Source organism: Procambarus clarkii, chromosome 90 (assembly GCF_040958095.1).
Source record: "Procambarus clarkii isolate CNS0578487 chromosome 90, FALCON_Pclarkii_2.0, whole genome shotgun sequence".
Taxonomy (NCBI): domain Eukaryota; kingdom Metazoa; phylum Arthropoda; class Malacostraca; order Decapoda; family Cambaridae; genus Procambarus; species Procambarus clarkii.
In genome coordinates, this window is record NC_091239.1 from 17,839,407 (window position 1) to 17,858,724 (window position 19,318).

Here is a 19,318-nt window from a genome sequence, read left to right on the forward strand (position 1 = left end):
CCATACAACCCCCAGAACCCCCACCATACAACCCCCAGGACCCCCACCATACAACCCCCAGGACCACCACCCCCACCATACAACCCACAGGACCCACACCCCACCATACAACCCCCAGGAACCCCACCATACAACCCCCAGGACCCCCACCCCCACCATACAACCCCCAGGACCCACACCCCACCATGCAACCCCCAGGACCCCCCACCATACAACCTCCAGGACCGCCCCCCCTAACATACAACCCCCAGGACCCCCACCATACAACACCAGGACCCCCCCATACAACCCCCAGGACCCCCACCATACAACACCAGGACCCCCCGCATACAACCCTCAGGACCCCCACCCCCACCATACAACCCAGAGGACCCCCACCCCCCACCATACAACCCCCAGGACCCCCACCATACAACACCAGGACCCTCCCATACAACCCCCACCCCCAATATACATCCCCCAGGACCCCCCACCATACAACCCCCAGGACCCCCACCATACAACACCAGGACCCCCCATACAACCCCCAGGACCCCTACCCCCAACATACAACCCCCAGGACCCCCACCCCCCACCATACAACCCCAGGACCCCCCATCCCCCCACCATACAACCCCAGGACCCCCCTACCATACAATCCCTAGGACCCCCACCCCCACCATACAACCCCCAGGACCCCCATTATACAACCCCCAGGACCCTCACCATACAACCCCCAGGACCCCCCCACCATACAGAACCCCTACCATACAACCCCCAGGACCCCCACCCCCCACCATACAACCCCCAGGACCCCCACCCCCCACCATACAACCCCCAGGACCCCCCCCCCTACCATACAGCCCCCAGGACCCCCACCATACAACCCCGGTAGCGAGCCGGTCGGCCGAGCGGACAGCACACTGGGCTTGTGATCCTGGGTTCGATCCCAGGCGCCGACGAGAAACAATGGGCAGAGTTTCTTTCACCCTATGCCCCTGTTACCTAGCAGTAAATAGGTACCTGGGTGTTAGTCAGCTGTCACGGGCTGCTTCCTGGGGGTGGAGGCCTGGTCGAGGACCGGGCCGCGGGGACACTAAAAAGCCCCGAAATCGTCTCAAGATAACCCCCGGCCACACATCACACCACAGTCCCCGGACCAAGTAAATAATGATCAATAAAAGGGCAATGAATCCACCACCACTAGGCAATATTTGTTATTCACAGGTCCAGCATAATCTATATGAAGTCTAGACCAGGGTTTTCCAGTGCATAGCCAAGAAAGTACTGGGGCCTGTGGTTGCTGATAATTCTTAAAGCAAATTTGACAATTTTTTGTTATCTCAGCAATATCCTGGTCAACTTTTGGTCACTAAACCTAACCTGTAGCTTCTGCTTTCATACCATTTATGCCATTATGGCCTACATGCAGCTGTTCCATAATCTTACATCTTAGTCCCCTTACCAAAATAGCCTTAATTAAGAGCGGATCTGGGAGTGAAGATCTAGTGAAGAGATGAGGGGCGAGCGGCTGGTGGGCGTGTGAGGTGAAGGAGTGTGAGGTCCAGCAGCGTGAGGTCCAGCTGCGTGAGGTCCAGCAGTGAGATGCACCATGGTGTCCTCTACACTGCTGCTGCTGCTGCTGCCTCGTCTCTCGCTCCTAGCCGCTACAGGAGGACTCTCCGCTCCTCCTCCGCCAGCAGGAGGCGGTACCTGGCAGACATTGCCACTCCTGGGAGCCGGCGATCAAGGAGGACGTCTACAGGAAGGTTCAACGGTCACAGATGGAGCTTCTTTGCGGGGTGAGTGTCACTTGCGTTCAGACCCTTCGTATAGTGAATATATACTGGGTATAGTGAAGTGTGGGTGTTGTGAAGTGTGGGTGTTGTGAAGTGTGGGTGTTGTGAAGTGTGGGTGTTGTGAAGTGTGGGTATAGTGAAGTGTGGGTATAGTGAAGAGTGGGTGTTGTGAAGTGTGGGTGTTGTGAAGTGTGGGTGTTGTGAAGTACGGGGGTATAGTGAAGTGTGGGTGTTGTGAAGTGTGGGTGTTGTGAAGTGTGGGTATAGTGAAGAGTGGGTGTTGTGAAGTGTGGGTGTTGTGAAGTGTGGGTGTTGTGAAGTGTGGGTGTTGTGAAGTGTGGGTGTTGTGAAGAGTGGGTGTTGTGAAGTGTGGGTGTTGTGAAGTGTGGGTGTTGTGAAGAGTGGGTGTTGTGAAGTGTGGGTGTTGTGAAGAGTGGGTGTTGTGAAGTGTGGGTGTTGTGAAGTGTGGGTGTTGTGAAGAGTGGGTGTTGTGAAGTGTGGGTGTTGTGAAGTGTGGGTGTTGTGAAGTGTGGGTATAGTGAAGTGTGGGTGTTGTGAGGTGTGGGTGTTGTGAAGTGTGGGTATAGTGAAGTGTGGGTGTTGTGAAGTGTGGGTGTTGTGAAGTGTGGGTGTTGTGAAGTGTGGGTGTTGTGAAGAGTGGGTGTTGTGAAGTGTGGGTGTTGTGAAGTGTGGGTGTTGTGAAGTGTGGGTGTTGTGAAGAGTGGGTGTTGTGAAGAGTGGGTGTTGTGAAGTGTGGGTGTTGTGAAGTGTGGGTGTTGTGAAGAGTGGGTGTTGTGAAGAGTGGGTGTTGTGAAGTGTGGGTGTTGTGAAGTGTGGGTGTTGTGAAGAGTGGGTGTTGTGAAGTGTGGGTGTTGTGAAGTGTGGGTGTTGTGAAGTGTGGGTGTTGTGAAGTGTTGCTATAGTGAAGTGTGGGTGTTGTGAAGTGTGGGGTATAGTGAAGTGTGGGTGTTGTGAAGTGTGGGTGTTGTGAAGTGTGGGTATAGTGAAGTGTGGGTGTTGTGAAGTGTGGGTGTTGTGAAGTGTGGGTGTAGTGAAGTGTGGGTGTTGTGAAGTGTGGGTGTTGTGAAGTGTGGGTGTTGTGAAGTGTTGCTATAGTGAAGTGTGGGTGTTGTGAAGTGTGGGTGTTGTGAAGTGTGGGTGTTGTGAAGTGTGGGTGTTGTGAAGTGTGGGTGTTGTGAAGTGTGGGTGTTGTGAAGTGTGGGTGTTGTGAAGTGTGGGTGTTGTGAAGTGTGGGTGTTGTGAAGTGTGGGTGTAGTGAAGTGTGGGTGTTGTGAAGTGTGGGTGTTGTGAAGTGTGGGTGTTGTGAAGTGTGGGTGTAGTGAAGTGTGGGTGTTGTGAAGTGTGGGTGTAGTGAAGTGTGGGTGTTGTGAAGTGTGGGTGTAGTGAAGTGTGGGTGTTGTGAAGTGTGGGTATAGTGAAGTGTGGGTGTAGTGAAGTGTGGGTGTTGTGAAGTGTGGGTGTTGTGAAGTGTGGGTGTAGTGAAGTGTGGGTGTAGTGAAGTGTGGGTATAGTGAAGTGTGGGTATAGTGAAGTGTGGGTATAGTTAAGAGTGGGTGTTGTGAAGTGTGGGTGTTGTGAAGTGTGGGTGTTGTGAAGTGTGGGTATAGTGAAGTGTGGGTGTAGTGAAGTGTGGGTGTTGTGAAGTGTGGGTATAGTGAAGTGTGGGTGTTGTGAAGTGTGGGTATAGTGAAGTGTGGGTATAGTGAAGAGTGGGTGTTGTGAAGTGTGGGTGTTGTGAAGTGTGGGTGTTGTGAAGTGTGGGTGTTGTGAAGTGTGGGTGTTGTGAAGTGTGGGTGTTGTGAAGTGTGGGTATAGTGAAGTGTGGGTGTTGTGAGGTGTGGGTGTTGTGAAGTGTGGGTGTTGTGAAGTGTGGGTATAGTGAAGTGTGGGTGTTGTGAGGTGTGGGTGTTGTGAAGTGTGGGTATAGTGAAGTGTGGGTATAGTGAAGTGTGGGTGTTGTGAAGTGTGGGTATAGTGAGTTGTACTCACCTAGTTGTGTTTGCGGGGGTTGACCTCTGGCTCTTTGGTCCCGCCTCTCAACCATCAATCAACAGGTGTACAGGTTCCTGAGCCTATTGGGCTCTATCATATCTACACTTGAAACTGTGTATGGAGTCAGCCTCCACCACATCACTGCCTAATGCATTCCATTTGTCAACCACTCTGACACTAAAAAAGTTCTTTCTAATATCTCTGTGGCTCATTTGGGCACTCAGTTTCCACCTGTGTTCCCTTGTGCGTGTGTCCCTTGTGTTAAATAGACTGTCTTTATCTACCCTATCAATTCCCTTCAGAATCTTGAATGTGGTGATCATGTCCCGCCCTAACTCTTCTGTCTTCCTGCGAAGTGAGGTTTAATTCCCGTAGTCTCTCCTCGTAGCTCATACCTCAGCTCGGGTACTAGTCTGGTGACAAACCTTTGAACCTTTTCCAGTTTAGTCTTATCCTTGAATAGAGATGGACTCCATGCTGGGGCTGCATACTCCAGGATTGGCCTGACATATGTGGTATACAAAGTTCTGAATGATGTGTAGTGTGGGTGTGGTGAAGTGTGGGTATAGTGAAGTGTGGGTATAGTGAAGTGTGGGTATAGTGAAGTGTGGGTATAGTGAAGTGTGGGTATCTTGAAGTCTGGGTATCTTGAAGTGTGGGTATAGTGAAGTGTGGGTATAGTAAAGTGTTGGTACAGTGAAGTGTGGGTATAGTGAAGTGTGGGTATAGTGAAGTGTGGGTATAGTGAAGTGTGGGTATCTTGAAGTGTGGGTATAGTGAAGTGTGGGTATAGTGAAGTGTGGGTATACTGAAGTGTGGGTATAGTGAAGTGTGGGTATAGTGAAGTGAGGGTATAGTGAAGTGTGGGTATAGTGAAGTGTGGTATAGTGAAGTGTGGGTATAGTGAAGTGTGGGTATAGTGAAGTGTGGTATAGTGAAGTGTGGGTATAGTGAAGTGTGGGTATAGTGAAGTGTGGGTATAGTGAAGTGTGGGTATACTGAAGTGTGGGTATACTGAAGTGTGGGTATATACCCACGTATCAGGAGAGAAGCCACTCACTCAAGGGACAAACACACAGAGGTCTCCCCCCCTCCCACACACTTCTCAGAGAGCATACACTCTCGTGTATGCATACATACACGAGTCCCTCAGTCCTGGGCCACATTCAAGACTAAATAATACCTGCTGGTAGGCAGCAGAATACTGTGGTGGCCTCAATAACTCTCCAGAGGTTGACAGGACTCGAACCCTGCACCAAACAAAGCTCCTCGCAGCTCTCAACCCTCTTGTTAATCATACTAAGCATTGAATAGTCTTTCAGACGATGAGTCACTATAACGTGGGTGAAGATGTGATGACCGAACCACACACCTCACACACGACTGTGTGAGGACTCGTTCAAGACCTTGTATACCACTTACATCAGACCAGTTCTGGAGTATGCAGCTCCAGCCTGGAATTCGTGCCTAGTTAAACTCAAGACAAAGCAAGAAACTATTCAGCGGTATGCCACCAGACTAGTCTAAGAACTGAGAGGTATGAGCTACGAGGAAAGGCAAAGGTGGCTAAACCTAACGTCCCTGGAAGACAGAAGAGTAAGGGGAGACATGATAACCACCTACAAAATTCTCAGGGGAATTGACAGGGTGGACAAAGAGACACCATTAGCATTGGTGGAACACGAACAAGGGGACACAGGTGGAAACGTAGTACCCAAATGAGCCACTGAGACATTAGAAGGAACTTTTTCAGTGTCAGAGTAGTTAACAAGTGGAATGCATTAGGCAGTGATGTGGTGGAAGCTGACGCCATACACAGTTTCAAATGTAGATATGATAGAGCCCAGTAGGCTCAGGAACCTGTACACCAGTTGATTGACAGTTGAGAGGCGGGACCAAAGAGCCAGAGGCCAACCCCCCGCAAGCACAACTAGGTGAATACGACTCCATAATGGTCCAGGATGGACCGAAACGTCGCCGTTTCTCCATCTTCTGATGTGTGATTTGGTCATTATGATTAACCTTACCTAACTCTCCTTCTACCACACCAAACTATTTAATATTCATTGGAAAAAAATACCTGCTGAAAGCTGATCAGTATTCCGTCCAAACACCTTGCTGATTTATCTCTCTTGTTCCACGACAACAAAGAACACGCCACTAACCCTCTCCAAGAAAATGTAGATGTTTATCTCTCAGAATGTTTGGTAATATGTTTATTGTTTGTGATGTGTGTCTATGTGTGTATTAACACCATGTACTGAACGGGGTGAGAATAGCTTGAGCTACCTCATCCCTTTGTGTGTATTTTACCTCAATAAACTTATTTCAATTTCAACCCTTTCCATTCCTCATTCCCAGAGTCAATAGACGTTTACGGTCAGCTGACTTGTCATCCTAACACAGGTAGACAGTGAAAGGGAGTCTGCAGCGATTTACTGCATCACCCAATCTCCGGCCACTGTTTTACACGACATATACCTGGCCCAAAGCTTTCATGCTGGTGTTTACCTGTCCTTCAAAGTCATACACAGCTACACGGAGCTTTGACTAAGGAAATACAGATTTATTTAATGATCCTATGTATGTATGTATGTATGTATGTATGTATGTATGTATGTATGTATGTATGTATGTATGTATGTATGTATGTATGTATGTATGTATGTATGTATGTGTATGTATGTATGTATGTATGTATGTATGTATGTATGTATGTATGTATGTATGTATGTATGTATGTATGTATGTATGTATGTATGTATGTATGTACGTATGTATGTATGTATGTGTATGTATGTAAGTGTGTATGTATGTATGTATGTGTATGTATGTAAGTGTGTATGTATGTATGTATGTATGTATGTATGTATGTATGTATGTATGTATGTATGTATGTATGTATGTATGTATGTATGTATGTATGTATGTACGTATGTATGTATGTATGTATGTATGTATGTATGTATATATGTACGTATGTATTTATGTATGTATTTATCTTCTACTGTTGCTTGTATGTATATGGGGTGTAACTCCAACTTTGAGTTAACTTAAGATGATTTCGGGGCTTAGCGTCCCCACGGCCCGGTCCTCGACCAGGCCTCCTTTTTGTTACATCCACATCAAGCAGCCCGTAGCAGCTGTCTAACTCCCAAGTACCTATTTACTGCTAGGTGAATAGGTGCATCAGAGTGAAAGAAACTCTGTCCATTTGTTCCCGCCTCCGCAAGAGATCGAACCCGGAATCTTAGGACTTCGAGTCCAGAGCGCTGTCCACTCAGCCGTCACCCTCCTCCAGCACTTGTCACGTGATAGTCCCTCCTCACCTCACCATAGTTGCTGTGTATCTATCACAAACTCAAAACTTGTATTATTGTCTATTTCAAAGCCCTTACTTGTGTGCAATAGTCACCAGTCGATGTTATCTATTAACAAAATGTCTCCACTTTTTGAATCACCTAGCAGTAAATAGGTACCTGGGAGTTAGACAGCTGCTACGGGCTGTGTCTGGGGGGCGTGTATTGTCAGCCCGGCCTAAAGCTTCCTATTGTTTCAGTATGAGTCCTTCTGTGTGTGCGTCTTTAACTTGGCAATGAGCTACATGTAATAATGTTCATATCAGAATTTGTTTTATGTGAATACATGTTAATATGGCACCTGACTAGGTCAATTTCAGGGGGCAACTATGCACCTTAAAACCTCATTTTGTTTAAATTATCACACTAAAGCAGCATTCAATCGTCTTTTCTATGTTTTCCGGTGTTATATTAACCTCATTTAACGTGTTAACGAGTTAACATAAGTTGATATATTGAACTAGGCATAATACAAGATAGCATTTCTCAATATCTTAGACTCTTTCAGATGAGAGACTTGGGGCGCGCAGCATCCAGAGGGAGGCTGGCTTCCTTCAGCACACAGTGAGTTGTTAATTTATTGTTTGTACCATCGGCATTTATATTATTATTATTATTATTATTATTATTATTATTATTATTATTATTATTATTGGTGTTAAGTCGATGTAATGAACCACTCACAAGAGTACTCACCACTCTTGTGAGTGGTGAGTACTCTTGTGAGTGGATAGTACTCCTGTGAGCGGTGAGTACTCCTGTGATTGGTGAGTACTCTTGTGAGTGGATAGTACTCCTGTGAGTGGTGAGTACTCTTGTGAGTGGTGAGTACTCTTGTGATTGGAGAGTGTCTTACTAGGTGAGTACACCACTGCTTGACCTCTCCTTCCCTCTCACAATCCTCTACCTCTCTCTCTTTCCCCTCTATGTTCTTCCCTCTTGCGTTTCCCCTCTTCCTTCCATTCAATAGTTTCCATTTCGTCACCCAGTCTTCTGCAATGCTGCTTTGCCTTTATTTATTGTGTGTTTTATTTCAACCATAAACATAAACCTATGTACATATGTGCGAATTGTTACTATGGTATTCAGATCATTGGGCTGACAACAGTCTCCGTGGTGTAGTGGTAAGACACTCGCCTGGCGTTCCGCGAGCGCTATGTCATGGGTTCGTATCCTGGCCGGGGAGGATTTACTGGGCGCAATTCCTTAACTGTAGCCTCTGTTTAACGCAACAGTAAAATGTGTACTTGGATGAAAAAAACGATTCTTCGCGGCAGGGGATCGTATTCCAGGGACCATAGGATTAAGGACTTGCCCGAAACGCTACGCGTACTAGTGGCTCTACAAGAATGTAACAACTCTTGTATATATCTCAAAAAAAAAAAAAAAAAAAAAAAAAATCACACTGTGTCAACATCCGTCTCTGATGGTCGCATTGCCTTGTTTTAATTAGGCCCCTTCAAGGATTCGAACCTGGGCGACGAGGACTATGAGTGGTGTGGTGGCTACACTACTCGACAGCCATTGTGGAGGGCTGCAGCCCATCCTCCTGAAGTGATAGTACTTATAGTAACTATCTGGTCTAAAGGACCTATATGTAGTAGTGGACCACCAAAAAGTTACTTTTTCGTATTTTAAATTTTATAGAGACAGGAGGACACTCAAGCTAACACTAAACTTAAACATTCCTAGATTTAGTATAGCATATATTTGGGTTCTATATTAGACCACCGAACGTGTATTAAGCCAAGTATTGCTACGGCAGGTTAGGTGAGTTTCTATATCGGTTGGACGGTAGAGCGACGGTCTCGCAATCATGCAGGTCGGCGTTCAATCCCCGACCGTCCAAGTGGTTGGGCACCATTTCTTCAGCCCATTCCATCCCAAATCTTTATCCTGACCCCTTCCAAGTGCTATAGAGTTGTAACGGCTTGATCCTGATAATTCCCAACATTCTATACCTGGAGCATACCTGGAGAGGGTTTCGGGAGTTCTTCTACTCCTTGAGCCCTGCCTGAGGCCAGGCTCGAATTGTGATATCTTGGTCCACCAGGCTGTTGTTTGGAGCGGCCCGTAGACCCACATATCCACTACAGCCTGGTTGGTCCGACACTTCTTGCAAGAATTTATCTAAGTGCCTCTTGAATACATCCACTTTGTACCAGCAAAAATTCTAATGCTTGGTGGGAGGGTGTTGAACAGCTGTGGACCTCTGATGTTCAGACAGTGTTCTCTGATTGTTCCTATGACACCTCTACTCCTCACTGGTTCTATTCTGCATTTCCTTCCGAATCTTTCTTTCCAGTATGTTGTTATTGTACTGTGCAAATTTTGAAACTGCCCTTCAGGTATCTTCCATGTATATATTATTTGATACCTTTCTCGTCTCCTTTAAAGAGAGTATAGTTTGAGAGCTTTGAGACGGTCCCAATAGTTTAGGTGTTTTATCGTGTCTATGCGTGCCGTATATGTTCTCTCTATTCCCTCTAGTTCAGAGATCTCTCCCGCTCTGAAAGGGGAAGTGAGTACCGAGCAATACTCAAGACGGGACAGCACCAGGGATTTAAATAGTATTAACATTGCTGTGGGGTCTCTGGATTTGAACGTTCTCATAATCCATCCTATCCCTTGTCCTGGCCACCGCTATATTTGCTCGGTTATGTTCACTAAATGTCAGGTCGCCAGACATCATAATTCTATATTTAGATTTGCGGTTAGAAAAGTTTCCCATTTGGCCAAATTCAGTCATTCAAATCGTCAACATTTTGGTGATCCATCTCTACATTGGTGGGAGGGGGAATGGGCTGAATGCTCCGAGCACGAGCCTCCTTCTCGCGATCGAAATGGATTCAAATATGCTGAAATCTAGTGGAAACGGATTAGAAATCAGAACAGTGAAATCACCGAGGAAGGGAGACTTATTTCTTTACTACATTTCTGTCCCTGAAAGCAGAGGACGCACCTTGCCCAGGAGGCCAAGCTGTGCGGCCGGAGACCTGTCCACACGGCCACAAATACAGTGTACAAGGTCTCCTGAGGTCATCTCCGCATGTCGAACATTGCAGTTCGAACACTTAAAGGGAAAAACAACAATATCAGATCACGTCAAAATCCGTAAAAATCACGGACTTTTACGTTGTAAATAATTCCCAATATAATAATTATTGGTAAACACAAACTGAAATTTAATTTGTGAACACGAATTTTAACAAATATTACGAAGCTCATTTCTAATATAACAGCTAACAGCACCCAAATACGGAAATTTGACTTAATGAATATCTTCAGGAACTGTGGAAATTTTGATGATAGAGATAAATAAAGACTGAGAGAGAGAAATAGATAGATGAAGACAGAGAGAGAGAGAGAGATAGATGATGAGAGAGAGGGAGAGAGATAGAAATAGATGATGACAGAGAGGGAGAGAGATAAAAATAGATAAAGAGAGAGAGGGAGATAGATGGGGAATCAATTCCTCTGATAATTTTGTAGGTAGTGATCATGTCTTCCCTAACTCTTCTGTCTTCCAGTGTCGTGAGGTTCAGTTCCAGTAATCTTTCCTCATAGCTCATTCCTCACAGCTTGGGAACCAGCCTGGTGGCATACCTCTGAACCTTTCCTAACGTCGTTCTGTGTTTGACTAGATGTGGACTCCATGCTGGAGCGACCGTCAAAGTGGTTGGGCACCATTCCTTCCCCCTATTCCCATCCCATATCTTTATCCTGACCCCTTCCCAGAGCTATAAAGTCGTAATGGCTTAGCGCTTTCCCCTGATAATTAAAAAAAATCCACGCTGGAGCCGCATATTCGAGTATTGGTCTGACGTATGAGGTATACAAGGTTCTGAATATTTCCTTACATAAGTTTCTGAAGGCAGTTCTTATGTTCGCCAGCCTTGTAGTCGCCGCTGATGTTATCCTCTTGATGTGGGCTTCAGGGGACAGGTCCGGTGTGATATCAACCCCCAGATCTTTCTCTCGTCCTGACTCCTGAAAGATTTCCTCTCCCAGCTGGTACCTTGTGTTTGGCCTCCTGATCCCTACGCCTATCTTAATCCCTTTACACTTGCTCGAGTTAAACTCTAGTAGCCATTTGTTGGACCATTCCTTCAGTCTGTCCAGGTCATCCTGTAGGCTGTTGCTGTCCTCCTCCGTCTTAATCCTCATAATTTAAGCATCATCAGCAAACATTGAGAGAAATGAGTCTATACCCTCTGGACGATCATTTACTTATATTTAGAAACAGAATAGGTCCGAGTACAGGATCTTGTGGGACTCCGCTTGCGACAACACGCCAATCTGAGGTCTGACCCCTCACTGTAACTCTCTGCTTCCTATTGCTTCGGTACTCCCTTATCCACTGGAGCGCCCTACCAGTTACTCCTGCCTGTTTTTCCAGCTTATGCATCAGCCTTTTATGGGGTACTGTGTCAAAGGCTTTCCGACAGTCCAAAAAAATGCAGTCCGCCCATCCTTCTCTTTCTTGCTTATTCTTTGTCACCTGATCGTAGAGTTCTATTAAGCCTGTAAGGCAAGATTTACCCTCCCTGAACCCATGTTGATGGGTTGACACGAAGTCGCTTCTCTCCAGATGTGCTACTAGGTTTTTTCTCACAATCTTCTCCATCACCTCGCATGGTATACAAGTTAAGGACACTGGCCTGTAGTTCAGTGCCTCTTGTCTGTCACCCTTTTTGTATATTGGTACTACATTAGCAGTCTTCCATATTTCTGGTAGGTCTCCCGTTTCCAGTGACCTACTATACACTATGGAGAGTGGCAAACAAAGTGCTCCTGTACACTCTTTCAATACCCATGGTGAGATTCCGTCCGGCCCAACAGCTTTTCTTACGTTCAAATCCAACAGGTGCCTCTTGACCTCATCTCTTGTAATTTCGAACCCTTCCAAGGCCGCTTGGTTTGCTGCCACCTCTCTTAGCGCAGTGACCTCTCCCTGTTCTAGTGTGAAGACGAGTTGTACTCACCTAATTGTGCTTGCGGAGGTTGATCTTTAGCTCTTTGGTCCCGCCTCTCAACTGTCAATCAACTGATGTACAGATTCCTGAGCCTACTGGGCTCTATCATATCTACACTTGAAACTGTGTATGGAGTCAGCCTCCACCACATCACTTCCTAGTGCATTCCATTTACTAACTACTCTGACACTGAAAAAGTTCTTTCTAACGTCCCTGTGGTTCATTTGGGTACTCAGCTTCCACCTGTGTCCCCTTGTTCGCTACCACCAGTGTTGAATAGTTTATCCTTGTCTACCCTGTCAATTCCCCTGAGGATTTTCTAGGTAGTGATCATGTCTCCCCTCACTCTTCTGTCTTCCAGTGTCGTAAGGTGCATTTCCCGCAGCCTTTCCTCGTAACTTATGCCTCTTAGTTCTGGGACTAGTCTAGTGGCATACCTCTGAACTTTTTCCAGCTTCATCTTGTGCTTGACAAGGTACGGGCTCCATGCTGGGGCCGCATATTCCAGAATTGGTCTTACGTATGTGGTATACAAGATTCTGAATGACTCCTTACACAGGTTCCTGAACGCCGTTCTGATGTTAGTCAGCCTCGCATATGCCGCAGACGTTATTCTTTTTATGTGGGCTTCAGGAGACACGTTTGGTGTGATATCAACTCCTAGATCTTTCTCACCGTCCGTTTCATTAAGTACTTCATCTCCTATTGTGTATCCTGTGTCCGGCCTCCTGTTTCCACCGCCTAGTTTCATTACTTTGCATTTACTCGGGTTAAACTTTAGCAGCCATTTGTTGGACCATTCATTCAGTCTGTCTAGGTCGTCCTGTAGCCTCCTACTATCATCCTCTGTTTCAGTCCTCCTCATAATTTTTGCATCATCAGCAAACATTGAGAGAAACGAATCTATACCCTCTGGGAGATCATTTACATATATCAGAAACAGTATAGGTCCAAGGACTGACCCATGCGGGACTCCACTAGTAACGTCTCGCCAATCAGAGACCTCACCCCTTGCACTGACTCGTTGTCTTCTGTTGCTTAGGTACTCCTTTATCCAATGGAGTACCTTCCCTTTCACTCCAGCCTGCATCTCCAGCTTTTTCGCTGGCCTCTTGAGTGGTACTGTATCAAAGTCTTTCTGGCTATCCAAAAATATGCAGTCTTCCCACCCTTCTCTTTCTTGCCTTACTTTTGTTGCCTGGTCGTAGAATTCAATTAGCCCTGACAGGCAGGACTTGCCATCCCTGACCCATGTTGATGCTGTGTTACAAAGTTCTTTCGCTCCAGATGCTCCACTAGCTTTCTTCGCACAATCTTCTCCATCAGCTTGCATAGTATGCAGGTTAGGGACACAGGCCTGTAGTTCAGTGCCTTCTGTCTATCCCCTTTCTTGTGTATCGGAACTACATTAGCTGTTTTCCAAATTTCTGGCAGTTCCCCTGTTGCCAGTGATTTGTTATACACTATGGAGAGTGGCAGGCACAGTGCTTCTGCTCCTTCCTTTTGTATCCAAGGAGAGATTCCATCTGGGCCTATAGCCTTTGTCACATCCAACTCTAGTAAACACTTCCTTACTTCCCCGCTGGTAATCTCAAACTCTTCTAGTGGTTCCTGGTTAGCTATTCCCTCTCTTATCTCTGGAATCTCTCCTTGCTCTAAGGTGAAGACCTCTTGGAATTTCTTATTCAGTTCCTCACACACTTCCTTGTCGTTTGTAGTGAATCCTGCTGCCCCTATCCTTATATTCATTACCTGTTTCTTTACTGTTGTTTTTCTCCTGATGTGTCTGTGCAGCAATTTAGGCTGAGTCTTTGATATGCTTGCGATATCATTTTCGTATTGTCTTTCTGCCACTCTTCTCATCCTGACATATTCATTCCTGGCATTCTGGTATCTTTCTCTGCTCTTAAGTGCCCTGTTATTCCTATAGTTTCTCCACGCCCTTTTACTTTGCTGCTTAGCTAGCCTACATCTCTGATTAAACCATGGGTTTCTCATCTTCATTTCATTGTTTTCCTTTTTGGACTGGGACAAACTTGTTTGCTGCGTCCTTGCACTTCTGCTTGATGTAGTCAATCATGTCTTGGGCCGTCTTTCCCCTGAGCTCTATTTCCCATGCTATATCTGTTAGGAATTTTCTTAACTTCTCATGGTTTCCCTTTCGGAATGCCAGTTTTTTGTGTTCAGTACCCCTCCTCGAGTTCAAAAACCCTTCAATAATCGAGTTCTAGTGTGTGTGTGTGTGTGTGTGTGTGTGTGTGTGTGTGTGTGTGTGTGTGTGTGTGTGTGTGTGTGTGTGTGTGTGTGTGTGTGTGTGTGTGTGTGTGTGTGTGTGTGTGTGTGTGTGTGTGTGTGTGTGTGTGTGTGTGTGTGTGTGTGTGTGTGTGTGTCCCGCCTCTCAACTGTCAATCAACTGGTGTACAGATTCCCGAGCCTATTGGGCTTTATCATATCTTCACTTGAAACTGTGTATGGAGTCAGCCACATCACTTCCTAGTGCATTCCATTTACTAACTACTCTGACACTGAAAAAATTCTTTCTAATGTCTCTGTGGCTCATCTGGGAACTCAGCTTCCACCTGTGTCCCCTTGTTCGTGTTCCACCCGTGCTGAAGAGTGTGTGTATGTGTGTGCCTTTCTAGCCACTGGTTGTTTATATCAATGACTCCGGTCCTATTTCCCTATCATATCTAATTTTAAAATTATGAATAGAATTTGCTTCCACAACCTGCTCCTTAAGTGCATTCCATTTTTCCACTACTCTCACGCTAAAAGAAAAGTTCCTAACATCTCTGTGACTCATCTCAGTTTCCAGCTTCCACCCATGTCCCCTCGTTCTGTTAGTATTCCGTGTGAACATTTCGTGTATTTCCACTCTGTCAATCCCCCTAAGTATTGTGTACGTTCCTATCATATTCCCCCCTCTCCCCTTTTTTTTCTTGTGTCGTAAGGTTCAGTTCCTTCAAGCGCTCTTCATACCCCATCCCTCGTAACGCTGGGACGAGTCTCGTTGCAAACTTCTGCACCTTTTCCAGTTACCTAATGTGTTTCCTCAGGTGGAGACTGTGATGAGGCGGCATACTCTAAGACTGGTCTCACGTAGGCAGTGTAAAGCGCCCTAAATGCCTCCTTACTTAGGTTTCTGAATGATGTTCTAACTTTTGCCAGTGTAGACAACGTTTCTGTCGATATCCTATTAATATGTGCCTCAAGAGTTAGATTAGGTGTTACGTCCATGCCCAGGTCTCTTTCTCGAATCGTTACAGGTAGGTAGTTCCCCTTCATTGTGTACTGTCCTTTAGGTCTCCAATCACTTAATCCCCCCTTTCTATAACTTTACATTCGCTCGTGTTGAACTCCAGTAGCCATTTCTCTGACCATCTCTGCAACCTGTCCAGGTCCTTTTAGAGGATCCTACAATCCTCATCTGTCAAAACGCTTTTCATTAATTTTGCGTCATCCGCGAACATCAACATGTAGGACTCTACTCCTGTAAACATGTCGCTAACGTATATTAGAAACAGAATTGGTCCCAGCACCGATCGTTGAGGTACTCCACTCGTTACTGTTCGCCAGTCCGACTTCTCGCCCCTTATCGGTTCCAAAACCAGACCAAATGAGATACTCTTCAATCTCTTATATATCAGAATGTTACATACCCTTCCAAAGTAATTCATAAGTATATATATATATATATATATGTATATATATATATATATATATATATATAACTTTAGAACACTTTCCCACCAGGAGACTCGAACCCTAGCCAGCACAGAAGCCTTCCAGCAACTGGCATAACAGGTACGCCTTAACCCTCTCCACCACCTGCTCAGACCCTTAAAAGAGATGGTAATTTCGGAGTATTTAAATACCACAACTTTTAATTCATTACCATCTCTTTTAAGGGTCTGAGCAGGTGGTGGAGAGGGTTAAGGCGTACCTGTTATGCCAGTTGCTGGAAGGCTTCTGTGCTGGCTAGGGTTCGAGTCTCCTGGTGGGAAAGTGTTCTAAAGTTGTATACTTGACTCTCGTGTTTAGGAGAGTTGTGCCTTATATATATATATATATATGTATATATATATATATATATATATATATATATATATATATATATATATATATATATATATATATATATATATATATATATATATATGTCGTACCTAATAGCCAGAACGCACTTCTCAGCCTACTATTCAAGGCCCGATTTGCCTAATAAGCCAAGTTTTCATGAATTAATGTTTTTTCGTCTACCTAACCTACCTAACCTAACCTAACCTAGCTTTTTTTGGCTACCTAACCTAACCTTACCTATAAATATAGGTTAGGTTAGGTTAGGTAGGGTTGGTTAGGTTCGGTCATATATCTACGTTAATTTTAACTCCAATAAAAAAAAATTGACCTCATACATAGAGAAAAGGGTTGCTTTATCATTTCATAAGAAAAAAATTATAGTAAATATATTAATTCAGGAAAACTTGGCTTATTAGGCAAATCGGGCCTTGAATAGTAGGCTGAGAAGTGAGTTCTGGCTACTAGGTACGACATATATATATATATATATATATATATATATATGTGTGTGTGTGTGTGTGTGTGTGTTGTAACTAGTAGCCAGAACGTTGTACTCGGCCTACTATGCAAGGGCCGATTTACCTAATAAGCAAAGTTTTCCTGAATATATATATTTTTCTTAATTTTTTCTCATGAAATGATAAATCTGTTCATTTCATTATGGATAAGTTAATTTGTTTAAAATTGAGTTAAAACTAACGTAGATATATGACCTTACCTAACCAACCCTACCTAACCTAACCTAACCTATCTTAACCTCGGGGGGGGGGGGGCCTCGTAGCCTGGTAGGAGGCCTCGTAGCCTGGTCGATAGCGCGCAGGACTCGTAATTCTGTGGCGCGGGTTCGATTCCCGCACGAGGCAGAAACAAATGGGCAAAGTTTCTTTCACCCTGAATGCCCCTGTTACCTAGCAGTAAATAGGTACCTGGGAGATAGTCAGCTGTCACGGGCTGCTTCCTGGGGGTGGAGGCCTGGTCGAGGACCGGGCCGCGGGGACACTAAAGCCCCGAAATCATCTCAAGATAACCTAACCTAAACTAACACAACTAAGTCAATAATTTATGTTCTTAATATAATATAATAATAATAATTCAAATAAACTAATTGGAAACAATTTATTGAAAATAAAGAAAATCCCTCGGCCTATTAGGCCGAGGGATTTTCTTTGACTGAATTGGCCGAGTGATTGAAACAAAGTTTTAGTTTCAACACTTTTGTTTTCAGTTGGTGAATGTGTCTGGAGGAGAGTACAGAGTGGAGGGTGAACATAACCAGGGGGATGATGCAGGGGGCAGGACCTTCTTCACCACCAGCTGGAGCACCAACATCAACCCAAACATCACCAACAAGAACTCCATCAGCGACTGCAGCGGTAAAAAAGGACAATTATGTGGTCAAAATATTGTTGCCGGGGTCGCCGCCGACGACGACGAGGCCCTCCTGGCTCCCGTGACCACCACAACTGTAGGGGAAGGCATCCCCTATCCCCCACTTAAACGGTTTCTGTGGTGGTGGCTCCGGCATGGTGCAGCAGGCCCCGAGGGCACCGCCGCTACTCCAGCAGCTGCCCCTGTCGCCTCCTCCTCTCTCCCCGTCGATGGCCTGGCTGGTACGGTGTGTGGGGTGAGTGGGCGTATCGTGGGCGGCGTTGAGTCTGCCGCTGGAGCGTGGCCGTGGGCGGTGTTGGTCTCCGACAAGCGTGGGGAGCCATTCTGCGGAGGAACTCTCATTTCTCTGCGACACGTCCTCACAGCTGCCCACTGTACCACAGGGTGAGTACTTTGAGTCACACTATCACACAATTGCAAATTAAGAGAGAGAGAGAGAGAGAGAGAGAGAGAGAGAGAGAGAGAGAGAGAGAGAGAGAGAGAGAGAGAGAGAGAGAGAGAGAGAGAGAGAGAGAGAGAGAGTGGGAGAGAGAGTGGGAGAGAGAGTGGGAGAGAGAGAGAGAGAGTGGGAGAGAGAGTGGGAGAGAGAGTGGGAGAGAGAGAGAGAGAGAGAGAGAGAGAGAGAGAGAGAGAGAGAGAGAGAGAGAGAGAGAGAGAGAGAGAGAGAGAGAGGGAGGGAGGGAGGGAGAGAGGGAGGGAGGGAGGGAGAGAGAGAGAGAGAGAGAGAGAGAGAGAGAGAGAGAGAGAGAGAGAGAGAGAGAGAGAGAGAGAGAGAGAGAGAGAGAGAGAGAGAGAGAGAGAGAGAGAGAGAGAGAGAGAGAGAGAGAGAGAGAGAGAGAGAGAGAGAGAGAGAGAGAGAGAATTATAAAAACAAAAGCAACCCGAGGAATAACAGGAGACAAAATATTGTTCTGTATTAAAATTATTATTGTTATCATTACTCATTTTAGTAACAAATTATATAATAATATTTAATATTATAATTGTTTCAGTCGAATGTTGTTATGCAAAACTAAAAGTAAATGTACTTTAGCAATTGCTTGTACTGAAAATATATATAAATAGCATTATATAATCAAACATTGTGCAGAAAAGGAACAAAACAGAAGGATAAATAATAGAAACAACGATAAATGACATGAACAAAACAAAATAAGAAAAAAGCCGCATTATAAACCAGTACGGTGAGATTACATACAAATTTAATTAGCCTTTACACCTTACAAATTTAATTAGCCTTTACACCTTATATTGACATAATTACTGTCACAAACTCTTTAGAACACTAAGATATAAATTAAAATATATCTATAATTGATATTCTATAAAATATACAATGTAAATATAACTAGTTTCACAGAAGTCCGGATATAACTAGGAATACTGCTGAAACACTTATTTGTATATAATAATCTAGTCTCACAGCGAGCTGCTCTAGTTCCTCCTAAACAAATGTTGGATTTTATTCTACTTTATTTTTGACAGTGTACTGCTGGTTAGGTTTATAATGGCACGTTGTGTTGTTATGAAGTTGTTACAGTGTATTTGTCGTGTACTCACCTAGTTGTACTTGTGGGGGATGAGCTCTGATTCTTTGCGCTCGCCTCTTAACTGTCAATCAGTTACCTCATTAATTGATTTTTTTTCACACACACACACCCAGGAAGCAGCCCGTAGCAGCTGTCTAGCTACTAGGTACCTATAAACTGCTAGGTGAAATAGAGCA

At 45.1% G+C, this 19,318-nt stretch overlaps 1 protein-coding gene across 1 annotated transcript in view; it reads left to right on the forward strand.

The window, feature by feature from the left end:
• LOC123746507 (trypsin-1-like) overlaps positions 1-19,318 on the forward strand; it is a 54,767-nt gene that overhangs the window by 19,256 nt on the left and 16,193 nt on the right. Inside the window, exon 2 of the mRNA XM_069318565.1 lies at positions 17,408-17,976. Coding sequence (XP_069174666.1) covers positions 17,408-17,976 — 569 coding nt within the window. The remainder of the gene's footprint in view (positions 1-17,407; positions 17,977-19,318) is intronic.